At 38.0% G+C, this 22,031-nt stretch overlaps 1 protein-coding gene across 1 annotated transcript; it reads right to left on the bottom strand.

Moving 5' to 3' along the window:
* Positions 1 to 442: 442 nt before the first annotated feature.
* Positions 443 to 10,498, bottom strand: LOC132059527 (riboflavin biosynthesis protein PYRR, chloroplastic). The gene is made up of 9 exons (XM_059452155.1): positions 9,992 to 10,498; positions 7,381 to 7,515; positions 6,172 to 6,271; positions 5,940 to 6,065; positions 5,425 to 5,738; positions 4,697 to 4,816; positions 2,545 to 2,790; positions 2,335 to 2,460; positions 443 to 792 (listed from the first exon to the last, which is right to left on the bottom strand). Exons 1-9 carry the CDS (start codon positions 10,364 to 10,366, stop codon positions 517 to 519), a joined length of 1,818 nt encoding a protein of 605 aa, XP_059308138.1. The 5' UTR covers positions 10,367 to 10,498; the 3' UTR covers positions 443 to 516.
* Between the last annotated feature and the right edge of the window lie 11,533 nt (positions 10,499 to 22,031).

The following is a 22,031-nucleotide window of genomic DNA, read 5'->3' as shown; positions in this document are numbered from 1 at the left end:
GTGAAAACAGCCATTTTGGCCCTTAGACATCCCGCCCTCTAAAATTTATTTTTAACCCCCGAGTATACATAATTACACTTTTAACCCTATTTGTCATTTGCTTTAATCTCTAACATCTCCGCAATTACTCTCAACACTTCGCTACACATCGAAATATTTGGCATCAGCATATTCCTACAAGTTCCAATGTATCTAAAGCATAATGATCTCCACAAGAACCAAAAGAGAATTTATTACACACTAGCACGCCAATGATTTCTCTATGCACAATAATAAATGAATCTCAAGGATAGATACAATGTCTTAGGCCCAAACAAGTTGACATGGACTATATGAATCCCCAGAGACCACGTTTCCCCATTTAAATTCATGTTAGGATAACATCTTATAAATTAAAAATGGAAAGTACAAAAGATTCTCTATAATCAGAATAAATAGATAAGCCATGATCAAAAGGCTTAGTTTTCTTGATAGATTACAACATTAGCCTAACATTGTTAGGACAGAAATACTCTACTATTTATTTTCTGATGTTTGATGAAGCAAAGAATTTTGACTTGTTGAAGAGTCACCTAGGAACTCAGATCTCAACTTCATTAGCAACCTTCCAAGATAGTTAAGGCCTTCTCCGTCTCGACCTCCTCCCCAGAAGAGATCATGGGGTGAACCCTCCACAAGAACAGAGCCCGCAGTTGAAAGCAACAGAGAGTTTAAATAGGGGTATGTTGTGAACTTGCATTTTAAAGCCTTATACATGACGTCAATCTTGATAGATTCCCAGTCCGGTCTTACCTGGAACACACAGGAATAGAAGGGGAATGAACAGAAGTTAGACCTTAATTGCATTATACACTACGGACCATTAATACAGGGATAAAAGGTCCCATTGAGAGCAAGCAAAAAAGAGGATGGTGCAGAACCAATAGCCTAAAATGTAAAGACCAAGTATTTCTTGCTTATATCAGAAGGTTATATTAAGATGGATCATCCATGTCTCAATTTCTTAAAATTGCTGGAATTAGCAAACAGTTTGGAAACAAAACTCCTTATACACTTATAAGTGTGGAAATGCTAAGGTAATGTTTGCTGCTGAACTATAACTCTTTGTTGCACATTGGCAATATTTCCAAATTCTCCTCTGCTTAATATTGCTACCAACATTTCAACTTAACTACTTCTTTGAAGCATCCTTTCTGGAATCTGACTTACCTCGCCCTGGGATTGTGAATGGACTCTCAATTCTCTATGATGTCTAGACCATACAATATTTTCAGGAACAAGCAGATCAAAATATGAATTTTAGCCTGTATTTATTCTGAGTTTGAGGTTGCAGATGAATTCATCTTCTTTTTATCAAACATATCTTTGTTTTCAATATCTTTGATTAGTTTGGTGGTTACTTTTATGAACCAATGAAAAATACCTATGATTTGATACATAATAAATTGTTCATTACTACCTTTTATAGACAACCGAACAGGTTCGATAATCAATACCCCCTTCAGTATTACCAGGGATCTGTTGCCAGCAATTTCAAAACTCATTTTTTCATTTGATAGAACTGTGTTGTTTAAATAAACTAGTTTTACTTCATAATACAAACTAAAACGCTTCCTTTTTTTTTTTTTTGATTAAGCACCGGGTGTCCGAGTCTCTTTGAGCCCCGACTAATCCCGGGGGTGCACGAAGCCCTCGGCAAGGAGTTTCCCGTAAGTGCACCACGGGTAATTCAGGGTTTCCCAGGTCCGATGGCCCTCGGAAATTGTTTGCACCCAGGCGGGTTCTAACTTGAGACCTTGAAAGGGAGCACCCCAAGGCTCAAGTCAATTGCCACCAGGCCAACCCACGGGTTCAAACTAAAACACTTCCTGTTGGATTTTAATTTATTTATTTTGGCTCACTAAGCCACGGAGGCAGGACCTAGAGTATCGTCTACGGGTTCACGTGAACCCATTAGCTTTTGTCCAAACCTTATATATGTATTAAGAAATATGCTAAAATATCTATAATTATTCGATTGTGAACCAGTTATTATCGCATACTAACTTGAGATTGTTATAAGAACCCATAAACTTCAAATCCTGAATCTGCCTCTACTAAGCCACTTTAGAAATACCATTTAATACGAAGTAGATAGCTTCTGACCTCACCCATTTATGATCAAGCATTCACAATATAATTGATTATATTCTGCTATCTAGTTAAGTGGCATGCTTATGCTTTCTAAACACATGAATAAGGAACCACTAGAAAAATGATTAGCATTTTTTTTTTTCACCAGAAAAATGATAGTACATGGAGAAGCAATGGGAATATGTTGTAAGAAAAGAATACCAGATTAGGTTGCTGCCTCTGTATTCTCCTTCCAATCCGTGCTGCTTCCTCAGGGCTCTTTGCACATTTTATTTCTTCAATACAGATCTTAGCTACAGGATCAGATGCCCCAACAAACTTTTGCGCCTTCAATCAAAGAATTATTTATCAAATGTCTGAGAGATGCTGCTAATAATAAAGTTTTTTCTTTACGTTTTTCAAGGAAATGACCTGGTAATAATGCTCGACACTGGACCAGGTGACAAGTTCTCCAATTTCATCGGGCATTTGAATTGGATGGAGAGAGAAGTTTGAGAAGGCACCATATGGATCCCACGTCTTGTAAAAGAATATGATGTTTGATTCATAAGGAGAAATGGTAGGGTCAATGGCTGAAGTTTCTTGTATTGATGGAATGGTAGGTGTCAGGTCAGGAACTGGCTGCAGAAACCCACTAACAAGTATGTCGGGTCCAATCTGCATTTTCATATGACTTACAGAGTTTAAAAATTAACTAACAGAAAAAATAGTCATGAATAAAAGGTAAGTCAGAAGAAGGGGAAACAGTCCAAAGGGACAACAAGGTTTCACTTTATCTTGTTTTATTTCTTGAAGGCGGTTAATAGCTAACCCTACCTGCCGCTTCGCCTAAGAAATGATATCAGAGAATGACATTGAAAATCCTTCAAAACAGAGCAATTGAAATGCAATATAACTTTTAGCAATTATTGCATGCATTACAGTTCTACTAAGTAAAAGAAACACATAAATGAACAAAAAATTGCCATGTGGTGTTGTACCATCTTATTGCTATAAGGTGAAATTATTTCAGCATTTGGGTTCATCAATAATTAGATATTAATGGCATGGAGACGTTTGTTTTTTACCGGCCTTCACAGATTATCATAGTGATACAGGATGTTAAACATTTTGTTCGAAGCTACAATGACACTTAGTTAAAGGCTAGCCAAAGGAAGTCATATCTGCTTTTCAGAGGTGGGGCCGCATAGGCAGCACCGTACCTACAACGTGCAATGTGGGACCCTCGTTTAACAGACTTCTGAGCAAACCAATGGTAACTAAAAAGAGTTTAAAGATTTGGAATGGCAGATAGATTGCAGAAGTTAGCGTCTGATAACACCTAAACATAATCCTTTAACTTGAACATATGCACAAACAAGAGATATGAATATGAGCAATACGAGTAAAGGAGAAATACAAAAAGAAAGACACTTTAATTGGCATGCTAGCATTGGCACATGGGTAATGAATGAGGAACATAACCGAGTTCTAACTTAAGCAAATATCTTTCTTTCTTTTTTTTTTTTTTTTTTTTGTCAAAGAGATAGAAGTAACATGGGACTAACTAATTTATCCTGCAATTCCTACTTATCCTTTTATATGCATGCTGAAATTTTGACGACTTTTTCTCTAGCTTCTTCCATTTTGAAAGCTAAACTTCCCTCCGTAAAATAATGACATATATAATCTTCTACACCTCAATCACAAATTAGTTAAGGTCAGCTACATGAATCCTTTGAGTACATTGTGCCTATTCAGCCATTCAGTTCAAAGGATTCATTAAACCTAGAATACTTTACGCTAGCCATTAACCTCTTGCAGCCCTTCTACTTTATTTGAGTTTGATATCGGCTGTGCTTTGTGAAGCTCCCACATACAGAGTGTTCCTCCAAGGTGAAAACTTTTATAAATTCCTTTGTTTGCAAGAACTTATAAACCTAAAAGGACTATAGGAGTGACTCATCTTCTTAGGGAAGGTGAAAGACCACGTTTTGCATTCCATTTCTGCATATAGTTTGTCGAGCACATTGTTTTAAATATCAGGAAGGCTATTGTGATTCCTTCCACTGTAAATAAGCTACTTACAACCAGGCGATTAGGCTTCAGGAAGAGAAAGTAACGAAAACTGTTACAGCATGCTGCTTAGACAATTGGCTTAGACATGGAATCATAGTGTACATGGTTGCCAAGAAATTCAACAACATTCAACGACAAAGTGTAATTGGCATCTAAAATCTATAAAAAGGAATTTCATCAATCATTAAGTAAACGTTGTTTTTATTTTTTTTATTTTTTTTTTACTTCAGCAGATTTATCACCAGGAGATAAAATACAAAGAGCTAGACTCAAATAAGAAAACACCAGAAATTTGGACAAGACCAAAAAGAGAAAAATGCGCAGGTTGTAACTTGTGCACACGATACATAATTGAGGATTAAGCCAGACCAGGCAGCACTACATGCATTTCTCTTTCCCTCTTTTGTTTTGGTTGGGGGTGAGGGAGTGGTTGACGATAAGGGACAGCAATACATGCATCTAATATGCACATAATCAGAAAATTTAGAGGAGAAGCATATCAAACCTGCTCATAGCAAACATCAATTAGTTCCAGAGCCTGGGTCATCTCTACCATCCCAAGTTCACCAACTGGAGATGGTGCATTCTTCCCACCTATAATTTTGGGAGCAACAAATGCGTGTACCTGCAGTAAGGTTTGACTTATATAACTGCAATAAGAAACCAAAATTTCTCTCCATATGCAAACTATCTGAAAATTCCTTGTAGTAGAGCAGACAAAAATCTGTTTAATTACTCAGTCAACTAGAAGAGCTGCCAACAAACAGGACTCCTGAATTGTCAATAAGATGAAGAATACCATAAAGAGTGAAACTGCAAATAAAGGAAGGAAGAAACATGAACCCCTGGGTGTTTGATATACTACACTCTGAGCATTGATTGAAAATTTCGACAGAACAAGGAATAATATAGAGTGAAACAAAACAAAAATGTGCACTAGACAAGTCAGACTGATGCCCTTATTTAGTTAAAACACAGTAGAATTAGATAAGTATCTATCTTTCAATCTGAACTGTTCTGAAGCAAAAAGCCCCTGAATCAGGCAGCTAGTTGTCATTCACTGGTGTCAAACAACAAAAACTTCTAAAAAGGTTTAAAAGAAAATCAAAATTATTCTTTCAGTTGTATACTTTCCATTTCAGAAATTGAAGAGAAGAGGAATCTTCCTGACAGGTAATAATAGCTCAGCAGGAGATTAAAAAATGATAGCAAAAAAAGATAATGAGAGTATACCTTGTGTATGACCCCAGACGAAATAGCAGATGCAGCGAGTGTCCCTCCACACTCCCACAGAAGGGAGAGGTAACCACGATCATATAAGTACTCCATAACATCTCTAGGATCTAAAATATCAAATTCCACCACTTCAACGCCTTTGGATGCAAGCAATCTCTGAAAACTCCTCCTTGCACCTCTTTGTGTAGCCACTATGGTGGGGACCTCAGAAACATTCCAAATATGTGCTTCTTCTGGAAGATCAAGAGTTTGAGATAATACAATACGCCGAGGCACATGGCCACCTCCATGTCTAGCCGTCAAACGTGGATCTAGAACCCAAAACCAAAAGTATAGCGGCAGTAAGATATCGGGGCATCTCATCAAAGTTAAGCAGCATAAAGCCATTTTGAGTATCTCTAAAAAAGTGGACAGGATATTTATAGCATTCAGGACATTATAGAGGAACCGGAAATGTTGACAGGATATTTATAGCATTCAGGACATGCATAGAGGAAGGAGAAGAGTCATACTGTCTCGGCGCACAGTATTTCCTCCAACAATAACAGCATCACTTCTACCCCGCATTTCAAAAACTCGAGTTCTTGACTTTTTGCTACTGATCCATGACGCATGACCACTACTAGCAGCAATTTTCCCTGCGTACACCAAAATGTGACCACAGGTGATTGTCCAATTTGTTAATGAAACTTGTGATTCGTTACCGTAACACTGCTGTTGCAACATCATAGGCTCTGTGCTCACCATCAAGTGTCATTGCGTACTTGAGAACAGAGAACGGGACTCGAGACGCAGCTCTATATAGTAAAGGAGCATTGACAAAAAGGCAGGCTTTGAGAGCCTCCTGAAAATTGTAGAATGTAAGTGTAAGCTCTACACAGAGAAATTGAAGAACGTATGGATTAGCGCTAAAATGCGAAAATATTTCCCATGAGAAGATTGATTTATCAAAGCAACACATTAACAGTATATTGAATTTAGATTTCTTCTTCATTTTCTGTTGTAACTTTTGCAGAACAAATGTTTATTTATTTTCAGGGAACATCTAAAACTGATCTTAATAATGCAAACACTAAACTATTAATATATCTTTTTGTTTTTTTGATAAGCGTGGTGTCTGGGTCAGCTTGCGCGCACCTTGACTCATTCCACGGGGTACCTGTCACCTCCAACCCGCAACAGGTACCAAGTAACTCTGTCCACTAAGGCTAGAACAAATGGGAAGAAATCACCGAGTGTTTTTGTCTCTACTAAGGGATGCAAAACTGATGCAATTAGCAAAATTTCTGGTGTGACCTTTGTGACACAGCGACGAGAATATGTACTTAAATTAAGTCTCCCACCCATACTTATATATCGAAATTTCTTTGCAACTTAGTAGTGAAAATTCTTGGTCTCTAACAAGGAGTCTGAATCAGAAAAGCGGAATTTAGCATAAAATTTGTGGTGATTTAACATAAATGCTAATTATCAGATGTAAACATGCATGAATGGTATGATTTCTTTCAAAGATGATAACACATTTTATAGATTTTTTTTTTTTTTTTTTGATCAAGTGCATTTTATAGAATATTTTAAATTCCCGGGAACCATAAAAGCAATTTTTTTTAAAGATTTCTTCTTGAGGTAGCAAAATGAGTATATGGTTTTTGTAAGAACATTTAGCACCATACCACTAATGATGGTACTTTCTTCTTTCTTTTTTGTCATTATTGAGACTTCTAATCACGTCAAATGTGAAAAGTAGATAGACATTTACCATACGTGCGAGGAAAAAAACAAGGACACATGTGACGAAGAAAATCAGAAGTGCAGTAGTGCTACCTTTTTTTGTATAATGTAGAATGTTTTTTATAGCTCCGGAACTAAGAATTGAGAGCTTGCAATGAGTTAATTTTGCCACACAGAAGACCATCAAGTGCACATTCCAGGATGTACTACATATTAGATTACCTCAATAGTCTTATTCTGTGTATCTTCCCCAAGCACATCAACTTGAAGACCTTCACTTCTCAACGCGTGAATGCCATGGCCACGAAGGTGTTGCAGCGGATGCCGTATCCCAATAACAACTCTACTAATTCCTGCCTAACAAAGATGCATCAATTGCATTTCCAGCTAAACTTCAACACAAAAGTGTGCGTATTATCAACTTTTGCAATCTGTCTTCCTGGCTAATAAGGTCGTAAAACAGATGAATCTTTTAAATTGTTACATGAATTCTCCTCCCAACAAGAATACACTATGGTACCAGACTCCTTAAAACCATAACACGTGAAAAGATTACCCCAAAGCTGGATGCATTCCGATTAAAACACAAATCATTAACAACAGAATTAACTGTCGGCTAGTCAGACAAGCATACACTTCCGTGGAAGCCAATAATTGAACTATTATTTATGCTTCTAACATCACAGTCCACTGAAAAGGGAGATGCAGTCAAACAGCAAAAGGATGAGAACCTGGAAAGCAGTCCAAATGCACGTATTGGTTCTTCTCAATGCAGAAGATTAAGATTGATTGAATTTTGTTTTTACATTTCTGGTGTAAAGAATCTTTTGTATGGAGTCTGAGTCAATACTATAGCTTTTGGAATCATTGTAATTAGGTCCATTAGGATTCACTGGATCTTCTGTAAATCTGGATGCGAGCATAGTTTTTTGTGCTGATCAATATACAGCTACCATTAACAAAAAGCATATATGTTTACAAAAGTAAGAGATGCAATTGGGATCTACTGACAGCAAAACAAATCTAATAAATGTATTATGTCTGTGAATTCTTTAGCCGTCCTACCTTGGTAGGAGTCAGGTCTGCGTACACTCTACCCTCCCCAGACCTCACGTTGTGGGATTTCACTGGGTTGTTGTTGTTGTTGTTGTCTGTGAATTCTTTAAACAAATATCATTTTGTATCTGCTTCTAGTATATGATGGTATTCTTTGAGCGCCTTTCTCTCAATTGTCACAAAAAGAAAAAATCTCTAACTTTACCAACCCATTTTACATGGTAGAGCCGGTGGCGGATCTAGGATATTCTCTGAGGGGGTTCGAAAAATAAAAATGTAGTGCCCGAGGCTTGAAGTTGGAATCTCAGGGTGAATTTTGAATTCCTTAAACCACTAAACCAACCCCTACTCTTGTGTTCAAAATTTATATATGTGCATATAACTGTATACGGTAAAAACCGGATATATGCAAGACCGGGGACCGGAGATAAGAAGAAACAGGCATGATCACCAAGTCTTCCCTTAGAACTGGTAATATTGCACCGGCTGCGGTTGACCTGAGAAAAGTGAAGCAAATCTGTTTGGTCCGGTATCAGCATGACCGAGTTGATCGTGGCCGTTGGTCCGGTTTCAACATGACCGAGTTGATCGTGGCCGTTAGTCCGGTTAATCAGTTACAAAATCGCCACGCGTCAACATCATTCTGTCACATTGTATCGACGACCGTACGGGTGTCAGACCGTACGGCCCAACCTTATCCTTTTAGGGTTTACTTTATTCTGAAAAAGGCTTTATGTTGTATGCAAGACCCATAAGGCAAAACTATAAATAGGAGGCATTTCCCTACTTTTAAGAGTTAGCTTTTTGTGATCTAGAACATGGTAATAGCAAATCAAAGTATTATTTTTCTCTTTGGCCCGCGGAATTTTATTGTCTTTAGCTTACTCTTCTAAAATCATTTATTCCTAGAACATGGTAATAGCAAATCAAAGTATTATTTTTCTCTTTGGCCCGCGGAATTTTATTGTCTTTAGCTTACTCTTCTAACATCATTTATTCGATCATCCATAACAACATATTTGTTCAAGTTATTAACGCACATATTCATATATACAAACCATTACACACGAATATATACATATATCTCACGAAAAACCAAAATAGATTAAAGTTTGCCCACATATCCTATACCTCACTTACAAATTCAATTGATTACCTAAATTCGGGGTAAACAAAAACATATAAAAATACCTTATATATACAGTGTAATTTTTTGCCAAGGGTTTTGGGGTGAACACCCTCAATGGGATGTAGATCCGCCCCTGGTTATAGCGGAGATATCAGTGATTCTGCATAAGGACAACATTTTTTATGTTGAATGAAATAAAGTGTTTAGGGCCCATTTGGCCATGGATAGTTTTCACTTTTTTCCGGGAAAACTGTTTGGACATAGAATTGTCACAATTTTGCGGAATTCGACAAACTCCAAAAAGCTGTTTTCACTCCAAAACCATTCGCAAAAATCCAAAAAAGAACTCCAATTGACAAAGGGAGCAGTACTTTTTTCCAAATTTCACAATTTTTATGTCCAAACGCCCACTTAAGTTCCTAAAGCAGAAGACTTGATCAAAAATCCTCAACGAACATATTGAAGGAGAGAAATGTCAACTCAATCGAGTAAATTTACCTTGATCAGAGCGCAAAACTTAAATTCTTAAAGGAGAAGACATTATCCAAAAACAATGCAGATGAACTAGTTTGTTTTTAAAGTAGAAAATTCATTTTAGACAAACACTTTGATGGAGAGAAATGTCAATTCAATTGAATAAAAGTTTACCTTGATTAGAGCCGAAACGGCACTGTTATTACTGTGACAGTCACCGGGTTCCATATTAAGATAAGCAGTAGCACCTCTACACTGTTCACCGGCAGCTTCAACAGCTTGTACCTCAGCCGGAAGAGTTCCTTCAGCGTACAAGTAACCTTCTCCGACCACCGTACCATTTGGAACGGTGGCGATAACGCAACCGAAGTTAGGATGAGGTGCGGTTAATCCTGCTGATTTGTCGGATAATTCGGCTGCGCGTTTGATGTACAATGAATCAAGCGCGTGGGAAGAGGAAGATGAAGTGGGTGTGTAATTGTTGTTGAAAGAAGCAGTAATGGGTTTGTAGAGAAGGGGAGTAGCTAATCCTCCTAGTAAATGTGCCATAGATTTGTGATTAACTTTGAAGATAATTGCAGAGAAGTAATGTTTAATAGCTTGGGTGAAGAAGAAGAAGAAGCATGTATGAGCTTGGGCCTCAATTATCTGAGTCTCCCATCTGGGTCATTTGCACTTTTGGCCCTATTTTGTGCTCGTCTTTAGTTTTTGACCAACTTACACAAATGACCGCACATTGGGGTTTTTTTTTTTCTCGAGAATAGCTACACTTTTGTTAATTATATTTCATAACTACAGTAATGTGTATTCAAGTTCAGCTGTATTCCAATTTAATTGTACTTCGCTATATTCATTTGTAACTACTTTTATACTGTATTCAACTTAAAAGAGAAAATGCATAAAAACGCCCTCAAACTTGTCCCGAATTAACAGTAACACACTTATACTTTGCAGGGGTTCTATAATCCCTCTGAACTATTTTAAACTGAAATGTTTATATTCTTAAGTGATGATGTGGCACAGCAAGTGTGCTCACTCTCTTGTAGGCAAGTGAGAGGCTAAAAAGTAAATAAGAAAAAAACTAATTTGACAAGTGTCATTTCTTAATTGGAAACTGTACAATTAATTAAATTTGATTAACTATATTCACACACACACACACTTTCTCTAGCCCCTTCCCTCTTTTACACCTCTGCAACTCAGTCATGGAAATAACATTGTCGGCCATCATCCCCCTCCAAATATTTCTATCTTCTGCTTCTTTCATCTTAATACACAGTGTTCTTTTTTCATTACTTTCAAAATCTTCTCCGAAAAACACATAGCACAACCAAACCAAAGAAAAAGAGAACTCTTCAATTTCTTCAACTCGCGAGAAAATATTTACGACCACTTGCTTAATCATTTATGGTACCTAATATATCAATAATATAATGTAAAGTACAATCAGACGGATAACTTACCCTAAGATTTTATTCCTCATCAAAGCTGAATGTAATTTGACCCACTTAATTTATTATTCAAATTGAATTATGATACATGAAAAGAAAAATCACGATGAACAAAACATGTTTTTGCAGATTTGTAAGGATCACTTATCACTATTAGTTGACATCTCAGTAGCTTGCTGCCATTTTATTTTCAAGTTAAATTTTTTTTCTATGGAAAAACGGGAGTTGTTTACAATAAAGATCACTACAAAAGAATTGATTCAAAAAGGGAAGAAAACGAGTAAATAAAAGATCCAAAATGGAGAAAAGAAAACATTTAAGGGAGGCATCAAATGCAGCAACAAAATTTTGCCCACAAGAATACATATCGACAATTAAAGCCAAAAAACTTGTGTAATTAGCATCATGTTTTAAAAAGAGATGTTGGAGAGGAAACAATAGGGAAATAAAGAACGAATAAATAAAGATACAAAGGTACTATTAGAAAAATAGGCGTGTGTATTACACTATGCAACAAATATTTGGGGATGACTTTTTAATGATGTTAATATTTCAGTTTAAAATAGTTCGGGGGGTCATAGGACCTCCACAAAGTATAAATGTGTTACTAGTAATTCGAGACAAGTTTGAGAGTATTTTTTTGTATTTTCCCTATTATATTTAAATTTGATTGTATTCAAATAACATAAATACAAAAACAAATATAGGGATCCAACTGTATTAAAAATTTACTCTATTTATTTGTATACAAAAAAATCTTAAGCGAAATACGTGTGAAAAATACATAAAGAAACACTCTATTTACACTAAAAAATAACTAATACACCCGGATATAAGATACAAGAAATAAAATAGGCTTAGAACTGAGAATAGATCTGACAAGAGGGAGCAGTGGGTGTGTTGGTTTTGCCGGATATAGCAGTGTTGGTGGGGGTCGGGGTGGGGGGGGGGGTAGGGGATCGGAGATGGGTTTATTGTTGTTGTTGACAATGGAGAGATGTTGTTGACGGAATTTTCAGAAAAAACGCACAAGGTTTGGAGAATGGATATGGTTGGAGATATTGGAATCGAGCTATGGCTGCCATTTTGATGCTCCAATTTACTTGGACCGTAGCTTCAAATCTTCTCTTTTATGCGTATAGCAACTCCTAATTTTACCTATCTGAAGGATTGGGCTAAACCGAGGTTCTTTATAGGAAAAGTTACATGAGAGGGAGATGGAGAGAGATGCGAGGGAGATGGAGGAAGAAGGACAGCAGTAGAGATGGTAAAAGAGGAAAGAAGAAAGATGAGTTTTGAATTAATTATTTTGTATAATTGAAATACAATATTTAACTTTTAGATGTAATTAAAATAAAATATAGTTACTAAATATAAATATCTATTATATGTTCTCTACACTATGTAAAATTCCATTAATTTTTCCTCCTCAACAAATAACTTTTTCAACATGAAAACAAATAATCTCTCCGTCCCAATTTTGTCTCAATTTATGTGGCACTGTTCAAATTTCATTTTCCCGCTAGGCATAAGTTAGATTTTGAACGCCAAAAATTAAAGACCAGCCATTTGAAGGGAAAACTGTGCAGTTATTTCTAACAAAATTGTTTGTTCGTGCAGTTCCTGAGATAGGGGTTGAGGCAAAAGAATGTTTACGACGGTCTGTCGTGGTTACGACCGAGTGCGAAGGAGAAGAGCCAGGTGGGCAATGCTGGAGCGAACGTCAAAATAGACATGGTTTGAATTTCAAAGCCAGTTGCAGAGGTGATGTTGGTATACCCACTCAATTTTGTTGGTGCAGTTGGCCTTGTTAATGCCAAAATACTACTCTTGCAGCCTATATGTACTATTCTAGTCATTTATAAGCAACAATATATGTTAAGGTTTTTTCAAGTAATCTGGAGATCAATGTACTTTAATTTACGAGTAGCTAGCAACTAATATTATTAACTCCGAACTCACAACGTGTTACGTTAAGGTGTCGTATTGGTGATGGAAGTGGATAGAAGCGATAAAATTAGGAAATGAAAATATAACCTGGTCAAATTATTCATTAACATGCTCATTTATTAATTCAATCATTTTTGACCGACCTAATAACCAATGTAAAAACTAAGCTGACGTGGTATAATATGTTATTTACATCATTTTTGACCGGCCTAGTAGCCATGAGATTTTTTTTTTTTTTTTTTTGATAAACAAATTATAAGAAAAAGAAAGTCAGAATTGGTATGAATTGGGTTGGATAAGTTATGACTCATTGTGTACCCAACTCATCTTAGTACAAGTAATTTTTGGGCGAATCATTTATTAATTTAGTCCATTTTGACTGACCAAATTTAGCCTAACTCGCCCATTTGACACCTCTAGCAGTGAGACAATTAATAGCAACAAGAAAATCAACATAAGACAATACAATGTTTGGTTGGTTGAATAAGAAAAGGTAATCAAATTTAGCCTAACTCACCCGTTTGACACCTCTAGCTGTGAGACAATTAATAGCAACAAGAAAATCAACATAAGACAATACAATGTTTGGTTGGTTGAATAAGAAAAGGTAATCGTCGCGTAACTAGTGCGCTACTTTGTTGGTTGGAATAAAAATACTCATATTAAATTACCCATGATTTTTTGTATTATTTTATGGAGGAGATATAATGTGGAATAAGTATATGTCATTTGCAAAGTATTTGATTAAACTACTTCTTTTATATATAAAAAAAGAAAATGTATTATAACAATTTTTAATTTTAATCGTCATAAAATAATCTCACGCATCAACAATTAATGTAGACCCTATCTAAAATTTGTTAGCTATACCTAGAATATCTCAAAATGTATCATATCTTATGAGTGTCTGGTTCTGCAATCTTGTTGATAAAAAAGATAATTTCATCTTATTGCTTTTATAAATCTATTCATGTATTGTGCCAAAGACATTTTTGTAGATTTTAATTGCTTTAGTTTCACTGTTGATAAGTGTTTATCCGGAAATCGATTTAGTTGAATTTGTATTCGTAGTCAAGGACACGTGGATCAAAGTGACCAGAAAAGCAACGTAATATGCAGTTAAGATTAATACAAACAGAAAAGAAAAGAGTTAAGAAGAGTCTGCGCCTTGTATAAGCTTTGAGCTAGAGTTTCCAGGCTGACTATAAGTCATGATGCCAATTCAGCCAAATACAAATGAAAAGTAATAAACAAAGTGAGTATTGAGTATTTGCGTTGTATACATTTCTTGAATATCATGTCCTATAATGAAATGATAAGTCCTATTTATACTTGGGATAAGGGGAACACAATCCGTGAATTGTGGCTCTGCTAATAATACGAATTAATCCCACCACAATGATAGACAATAAAGAGGACAATAAAGCTCATTAATGTCTCATGGAAGGTGCAAGATCTACTTGTAGCGGTTGACCATTGCCTACCAAACAAAGGTCAAGTCATTCCAATGAGTGTCCGGGCCCTTTAGTGACTTTGGAGTTATCAGGTCTCCTCCGGAGGTCTTGTATGTTGACCTGTGTCTGAGTCACACGTGCTGACACGCGTCACCATGACATTCGTCCAGCTGTGTTCTATGAATTTTACCCAATACAGATAGTCTCCCCACTTTTCGGTAACTCGAACAAGTGTGATCGGGAAGTGGAAAAGGCCATCCAACCGTTGTGAATGAAATGTTTTTTATGGTTGATAAGATACATCCTGCCGTGCTTTGACAAACCAATGCACGTGTTCCCCTTTAAATGGGTATCGCTTTGCATTCTTTCTTGCTGAGTCCTGAGGCTTATGATGACATTTGACATCATCTTTTGCCTATAAAATCACGCAATATAATTTCAATCTTAGTTCACCTTCCCTCTTCTTTATACAACTTTCCATCTTGCAAAGATTTTTCCTTTCAAAACAAATTCCGATCACCGGAAAAGAAAGCTTTTCACGACAACTCCATCTCCTTCCTCTTCCTTTAAACAAAAAATGTCGACTCCACCAGCTGTTTCCTCTAAAATCGCTACTTCTGAAGTTGGCGGTATTTTATTGCCGCAGCTCCGCCGCCTTCCACCGCCGTAAGCGAACATCCCCATAGCTGTGCGAACCCTTCCAGGCGAAACCCTCTTGCCAGATCTATTTTGCCAAAGAACTGGCACTTGGAAAACCACCATTATGAAAAGTCGGCTATCCTTGACCAACTCGGTGATCGGTATTCCTATGCTGGGGATTACCGTACCAGAATAACCACTGGCATTCTCCCTAGAGTCAAGGAGGTCTGCTGATGGAAGAAGGCCGAGGTCCTTGTTCTCGGTGTGAATGAGAGGATCACCTTTCACCGGTCGAGATATTCATTTGTTTACATATATCTTTTCTCAATGAATATCATAGATGGTGTAGACGAGGTGATTCTCGACATGTGCCGGCGCTACAAAGTGTGCATAGACCAGGTAGGTCCTTCGGTGTGGAGAGTCGTAGCAAACATCTAGTACTTTACCGACCAAGCTAAAGTGGGGTTTTCTCTAGCCCACTTAATCTGGGTGCATTCTCCGAGGATATTTCGGAGAGGCGTTATAAAGCTTGAGAAAAGAGGTAGCAAATCACTGCTTACCAGCCTTGATGATGACTATGACAGGGACGGGCCGGAGCGTTTCGTGATTGTTGACACTGTTGACCTTCTCCCTCCGGAGGCAAACCTATTCCAGAGTGGTGGAACCTGACTCGTAAGTTCTTACCCTTTCCTCGAACTGTACTTTTGCTTCTCGAACTATAAGGATGTCTTTTATTCCTATTTTTTAGCCACAGCTTGTGAACCCCAAGAGATAGAAGACCTCGAAGACTAGATCCGGAGTATCCTGGATGTCTCTACCCCTGAGACCCAGACATGGAAAATTCTATTTGAAGACGGAACCGAGTAATCATGGTAAGGGCATTCTCTTTGACACCTTTTCGATGCCACATAAATTTAAATATTCTTATGACGCATCTACTATTCTCAGAATTGCCTAAACCAACCCCGTCCGTTCAATTAACTGAAGTTCCGGATGACGACGCTGCAGCTCTCCCGATCATTGCCCCGACCTGGGAGTGCAAGTGCACTCGAAAGAGTATTTCATCAAGCCCCTACTCTGGGGCCAAAGGAACAGAGGGAGCCAGCTGAATCCCTTCACATCAAGCCGGAGGACCAAGCCCTACTCCTGCTTCCGCCGACATCTTATTGGTTGTGGATGTAGACAACGAGGAGACTGAAGAAAATGAATAGCCCTTTTCAAGAATCACCTGGAGGGAGAGGACCGAGGGCCCTGCAGTTGGTCACAGAGGAGTGTCTTTCTTATGGGTTGAGATGGATATTATGGAGCATGACGCTTCGAGGACCCATGCCTCTTTTACCCCTGTCGGCTTTGGGGCTGCGGCTTTGACTATGCCATCTTTGACTTTTTTCGCTGTGCTGGCCCTGTATCCTCCTCCGAATCCAGCATCAGCTCCTTCACTGGCTCCTACGACTCGCCCTCCTTCACCGTATCTCGTACCGCCTTTCTCGCCGTATACTCACCGAGGGAACTCTCCTTTTAGAGAACGACATCCTTCTCCCCAGCAAGAGGGACGGGTGAATGAATACTCTGCTTTAGTAGAGGAACCCAATGAGATTAAGCTAGATACCTTCCAAGTTCCTGCCGAATGCCACCTGTTATCCAGACCTGTGGCGGTGGCCAACTACATGAAATATGTGGCCTCGGAGAGGGACCGGAAGAAAACACGTGAAGTTTCTACTGAATGTATGATCAATGTTGGCAACTATTCTTTAGCCCGAGTAAATTTCTTCTCCCTGGAGGACTTTCATACTTTTCTTTCGTCTTACAAACATAACTTTGCTTTTATTTCTGTATAGGCTAACTTCCTTTGCAATGAAGGCCTCTAGAAAATGATCGAAGAAAAGGTTGCTCTAGACAAAGAGAAAGATTCGGCAGTGGAGCGAATGTTGGCTGCAGAAGCTAAGCTTGGGTTGAAGAGCTGGAAGCCAAACTTAGTCAGTCTAAAGCCGACAAAGAGGCCTTCAGCCAGCAGGCCACCATTTTTCAGAACCGTGACGAGGACTAGAGGAAAAGATAGGGCATGGCTAACGACACTATGGTGGAGATGACTGTGCATGTTTCTGGTATGGTGGTGTATGTGCGGTCCTTGGAGGAACTTCTTCAGGCAAAGAGAAATGAGGTCATGGTAATCCGCAAAGAAAATAAAGAGCTGAAAACCCGAATGACCGTAACTGCGGCTCAGAATCAAAAGCACCAAGATGCCAACCAGGAATTGTCAAGCTCCATTGCGGCTCTTCGAAGTGAGAATGCCGATCTTATTCATGCCACTGAGATTTTCGAGGAAAAGCTCCAATCCTCTATTGACAGCCACAACTTAGCCCTGATTCGAAGCTATTATAAGATGAAGAGAAAAACCCTTGAAGCAATCAAAATCGGGAGCATCAATAACCTTGATGATGAAATTGAAAAAGCTCTCCATGTTAAACATAGGTCAGTGGAATCCCTGGATGAAGGGCCACAACCCGAAGATGACAGGGATAGCCCCTCTGGTGAAAAAGAAGAAGACGCTGATGAAGAAGCTCTGGCCGCAGGCCAAATCCCTCAATCGGTGGTCCATCCCGAACAATCTGCTGCTGTCGCTTCAGAAATCTTAGAATTACCTTAGCTTCCAATTTCAGCCCCTTCTTAGTAGTATTTTGTCACGACCCAAACTGGAGGGCCATGATGGGTACCCAGGCCCAACCTCCCGAGCACTGCTAAACATGCTTCCGTATTGTAATCATAAATAAGGGTGGACCACGAGGGTCATCAGATGGTAACCTGCTAGATCATAGGAGAACTATACTGAAAAAGAAATGAACTCGATCGGACGTATGTATGTAATCATGCTAGACATAAATGTATGTCCGACAAGGCCATCATAGACATCTATACAACAAAATATAGGCCGAGAGGGCTATACAACGTCTACTGTACCACAACTGTCTACAAGCCTTTACTAGAGTACACGACATAATAAGGTCGGGACAGGCCCTGCCATACCCATATGTACAAGAAAAACATACCGTACCAAGAAACGACAGCAACTCTGAGATAAGTGGAGTGATCCAATATTAGCTGAACGACAACCTACTGAGGCGGATTGTCAGCCTATCTGCCTAAACCTACGAGCATGAACGCAGCGTCCCCCAAGCGAAAGGGGCGTTAGTACGGACAATGTACTGAGTATGTAAGGCATGAAAGCAACATAAAAGTACATAGGATAAAAGGAATGCAACCTGTATATCTGAACTGCCTCTGAGGGCTAATACATACATATATTTATATATAATGCCTGTCAAGCCTCTATGAGCATCCCATCATATCATATTTGCTTCTGTGGGCATAATCATCATCATATGACCAATTGATCAGGTGGTAGTGCGTATATAACGCCGTAACCTTCCCCATAACCCATATAGATATAATATAAGTATACGCGTATATAACGCCAATGGGGTCATAGTATATATATATATATATATGATAAGAGTACATCTTGAATCGATCGGAGTGACGTAAGGTCGTAGCACCTCCGAACATCATTATGAGATAGCATTTCCATCAACATGTGAAGCTATGGAGCATATGAAAGCTGGAGAAGAGCTTGCTAAGAACAATAGTATGGGATCATGAATTAACATAGAACATCTCTAGCTGCTAAGAATAGAGTCATTATGGAGTAACGTTACGTTTACGTTTTGTTCATATGGATCATGCCAAAAGAAGGAAAGTTAGCCTTAACATATCTCAAGTCGTCAACACAATCCTACAACGAATCCGTTGAACAGGTGCTCTAATCCTATTACAAAGGGAGGCATTTACAAGATTAGATGGTACTAGTATATCACGTATATCAAACGATAAATCGGTTCTAAAATGAAATGAGTAGCATTTCCCCTATTCCTTAACCATCACCCACATACAATAGCCAATAATTAACACAACAACCTCATATGATCCTCTTTAAACTCATATCAACAACATTTAGATATATACAATAGAACAGCCTGATATACGCTTCACATATGACACCTATACAGCTCATTCTTCCAAATATGCCAAGTATAACAACCTCAACACAATATCAACATCAACTACTATCCAAACAAAAAGATTTTAGCTTAAAAACACATTAACAATCATGGCTCAAAATAGATTACAACTCAATATAAACTCAAATTCATATCTGAACCTTCCCTCTAACTTCTTTACCTCCAAGCCTACTATAACCATAACATAAACTCAGAAACATGGAAATAAGATGAATTTACCTCAAGGACTCAAGAACACAAAGAACTCCAAGATTACTTCACCTTGAAGTACCCTCTAAAGCTACTACAAAAAGGTGAAACAAGCTTCAATCAACACTTGGGAACCTTTGGCACTTGATTCTCACTTTAATTCCTTAACTTCCCTTAGGGGATGCGACCATGATATGTGATGCAGATGGCCATCCGTGACGCGGATCATGCCTTACGCTTCCCAAACTTCGTCTAAACGTATCTTCTTCAACTCGTATGATCCCGAACCTTTAGGTACCCACTTATAATTCATATACGACCTTCTGCAACCTTTTAGAAACTTCATACTATCTTCAACTCATATTAGTTTACTTACGACGCAAACGACGTGAAATTTTACAAGGTGCAACATATGTGTCTTACAAGTTCCATTTTTGTAAAAGCGTTAGTAGACCATGGAACCGAGTGTGTCGGTCCCTTTTGCAAGCTCAAGATCCATTTTGCCTCCGTGTCCTTATGCGTCCGGAGTATTATATGATATAAAATGAAGTATCTTGATGTTCTTATTTCTTTGTTCCTTATAACAAATTGCCTTTGCGAGTTTTATTTTCTGCCAAGGACAACTTATACTTTCAAGCCGAAGGGTCTTATATTTTACCCTAATGGTGTTATCTTGGGGACCAAAGGTGTTATACTTTACATGTTTTCTTGATTTCAACCAAATCACGAGGAAGTTTATTCAACTTTTTATCTGAACTTAAACTTCCTTAAAGGAGCCTGAGTGGTCCCTCGTTTAATACACTGGGTTAATATACTAGTAAAAAAAATTTTGGTTACTCGGGTAGGAAAACTCAACCTTCCTCTTAGAAAGGTTTTAACTTAGTTAATTTAATAGAGGGCCCTTATTTTTACGCTGCTTCAGAAAAGGACGTCTCCCATTCGTTTTGGCAAGAGTTTTTGGTATTTCATTGATAACATCCGTTTAATATCTTTGCTTTCAGTGGCAAGAGTTTTTTCAAAAGAAGGAAAGTTTTATTTATTCCCTTAACTTACAAATGCAATGCGAATGTAAAAATAATCCGGCTGCCATCCAAAGGTGGTCAGTCCGATTACATGTGTTCAAGCTTTCGATTTGACTTTTGCCTCAAAGCTTAGTTTTAGTGATCATGTATATATAGTCCCCCCAGTGTTTGGGGGTTAAGAATGTAGGCCTAAGCACTGTAGAACAGCTCTAGAGAAAACATCAAGATAAACTATACGGTACCGCCCTATTAAAAACCTAGTCGAAAAAACCCAATTGGGACAAAAACCGATCGAAAGAAAAAAAAAAGTGCAGTCCTGTTGGCCCCATTTTTCCCGATTAAGAATAGTATCATTTTAGGAAATTTACGTTCCAATTTCTGGAAGTTTCTGGCCATCTTTATCTTCCAGTTGGTATGACCCTTTACCAGCTATACCGATAACTTTATAAGGACCTTCCCAGTTCGATGATAGCTTCACTGCATTTATATCTCTAGTGTTGTGTGTCACCTTCTGGAGTATCAAGTCCCTGATTTAAAAAGGTCAGAGGTTGATACGACGATTGTAATACCGCTGCATCCCCTATTGTCAGACCCTGTAGGTTTGACAAATCTTGGTACCATCATATATTGTTTTGATTTGTCATATATTTCTATTTTAAGGCTGTTAGAAGAAGAATAGTAATAGGATTTGTATATAGTATCTTACATGGAAAAAGGATTAGGGTGTAGTGTCTATAAATTGAGCTCAATGTATTTAGGGAAAAAGGGTCAAAAATACCTCTCTACTTTGGATAAAGGGCTAAAAATATCCTTCGAACTTATTTTGGGTCGAAAATACCCCTCCCATCCTTAAAGTTTTCAAATATGCCCCTGTCTTGATAGAAATTATCCCCCAAAATAACCCGAAATTATTTTTTAAACCCGGTTCATCATTTAAACCCGACCCAACTAAATAATAACCTATAAGATCCCCTTATTCCCTCAATACGTAGGTTTGAACTTTGAGGGAATTTTGGGGGAATAAGGGGATCTTGTGGGTTATTATTTAGTTGGGTCGAGTTTAAATGATGGAGCGGGTTTAAAAAATAATTTCGGGTTATTTTGGAGGATAATTTTCGTCAAGACAGGGGTATATTTGAAAACTTTAAGGATGAGGGGGGTATTTTTGACCCAAAATAAGTTCGGAGGATATTTTTAGCCCTTTTTCCAAAGTAGAGGGGTATTTTTGACCCTTTTCCCATGTAATAATGTAGATATACAATTCAATAATATATTTTTTTCCCATAATTTCACACATGGTATCAGACCATTAGTGAGGAAATACCCGTTGTGCAATATTCCAACGAAGTTCCGAGGGAAAAAAAATCACCACCGTGCATAATTTTTTCGGTGGCTCCTAGCGTCAAAATCTTTATCTAGTGGTATTGGGAAGA

The sequence above is a fragment of the Lycium ferocissimum genome, chromosome 6 (assembly GCF_029784015.1).
Source record: "Lycium ferocissimum isolate CSIRO_LF1 chromosome 6, AGI_CSIRO_Lferr_CH_V1, whole genome shotgun sequence".
Taxonomy (NCBI): Eukaryota; Viridiplantae; Streptophyta; class Magnoliopsida; order Solanales; family Solanaceae; genus Lycium; species Lycium ferocissimum.
Note: the sequence above shows the minus strand (reverse complement) of the source record. Positions and strands in the feature narration are given on the sequence as shown.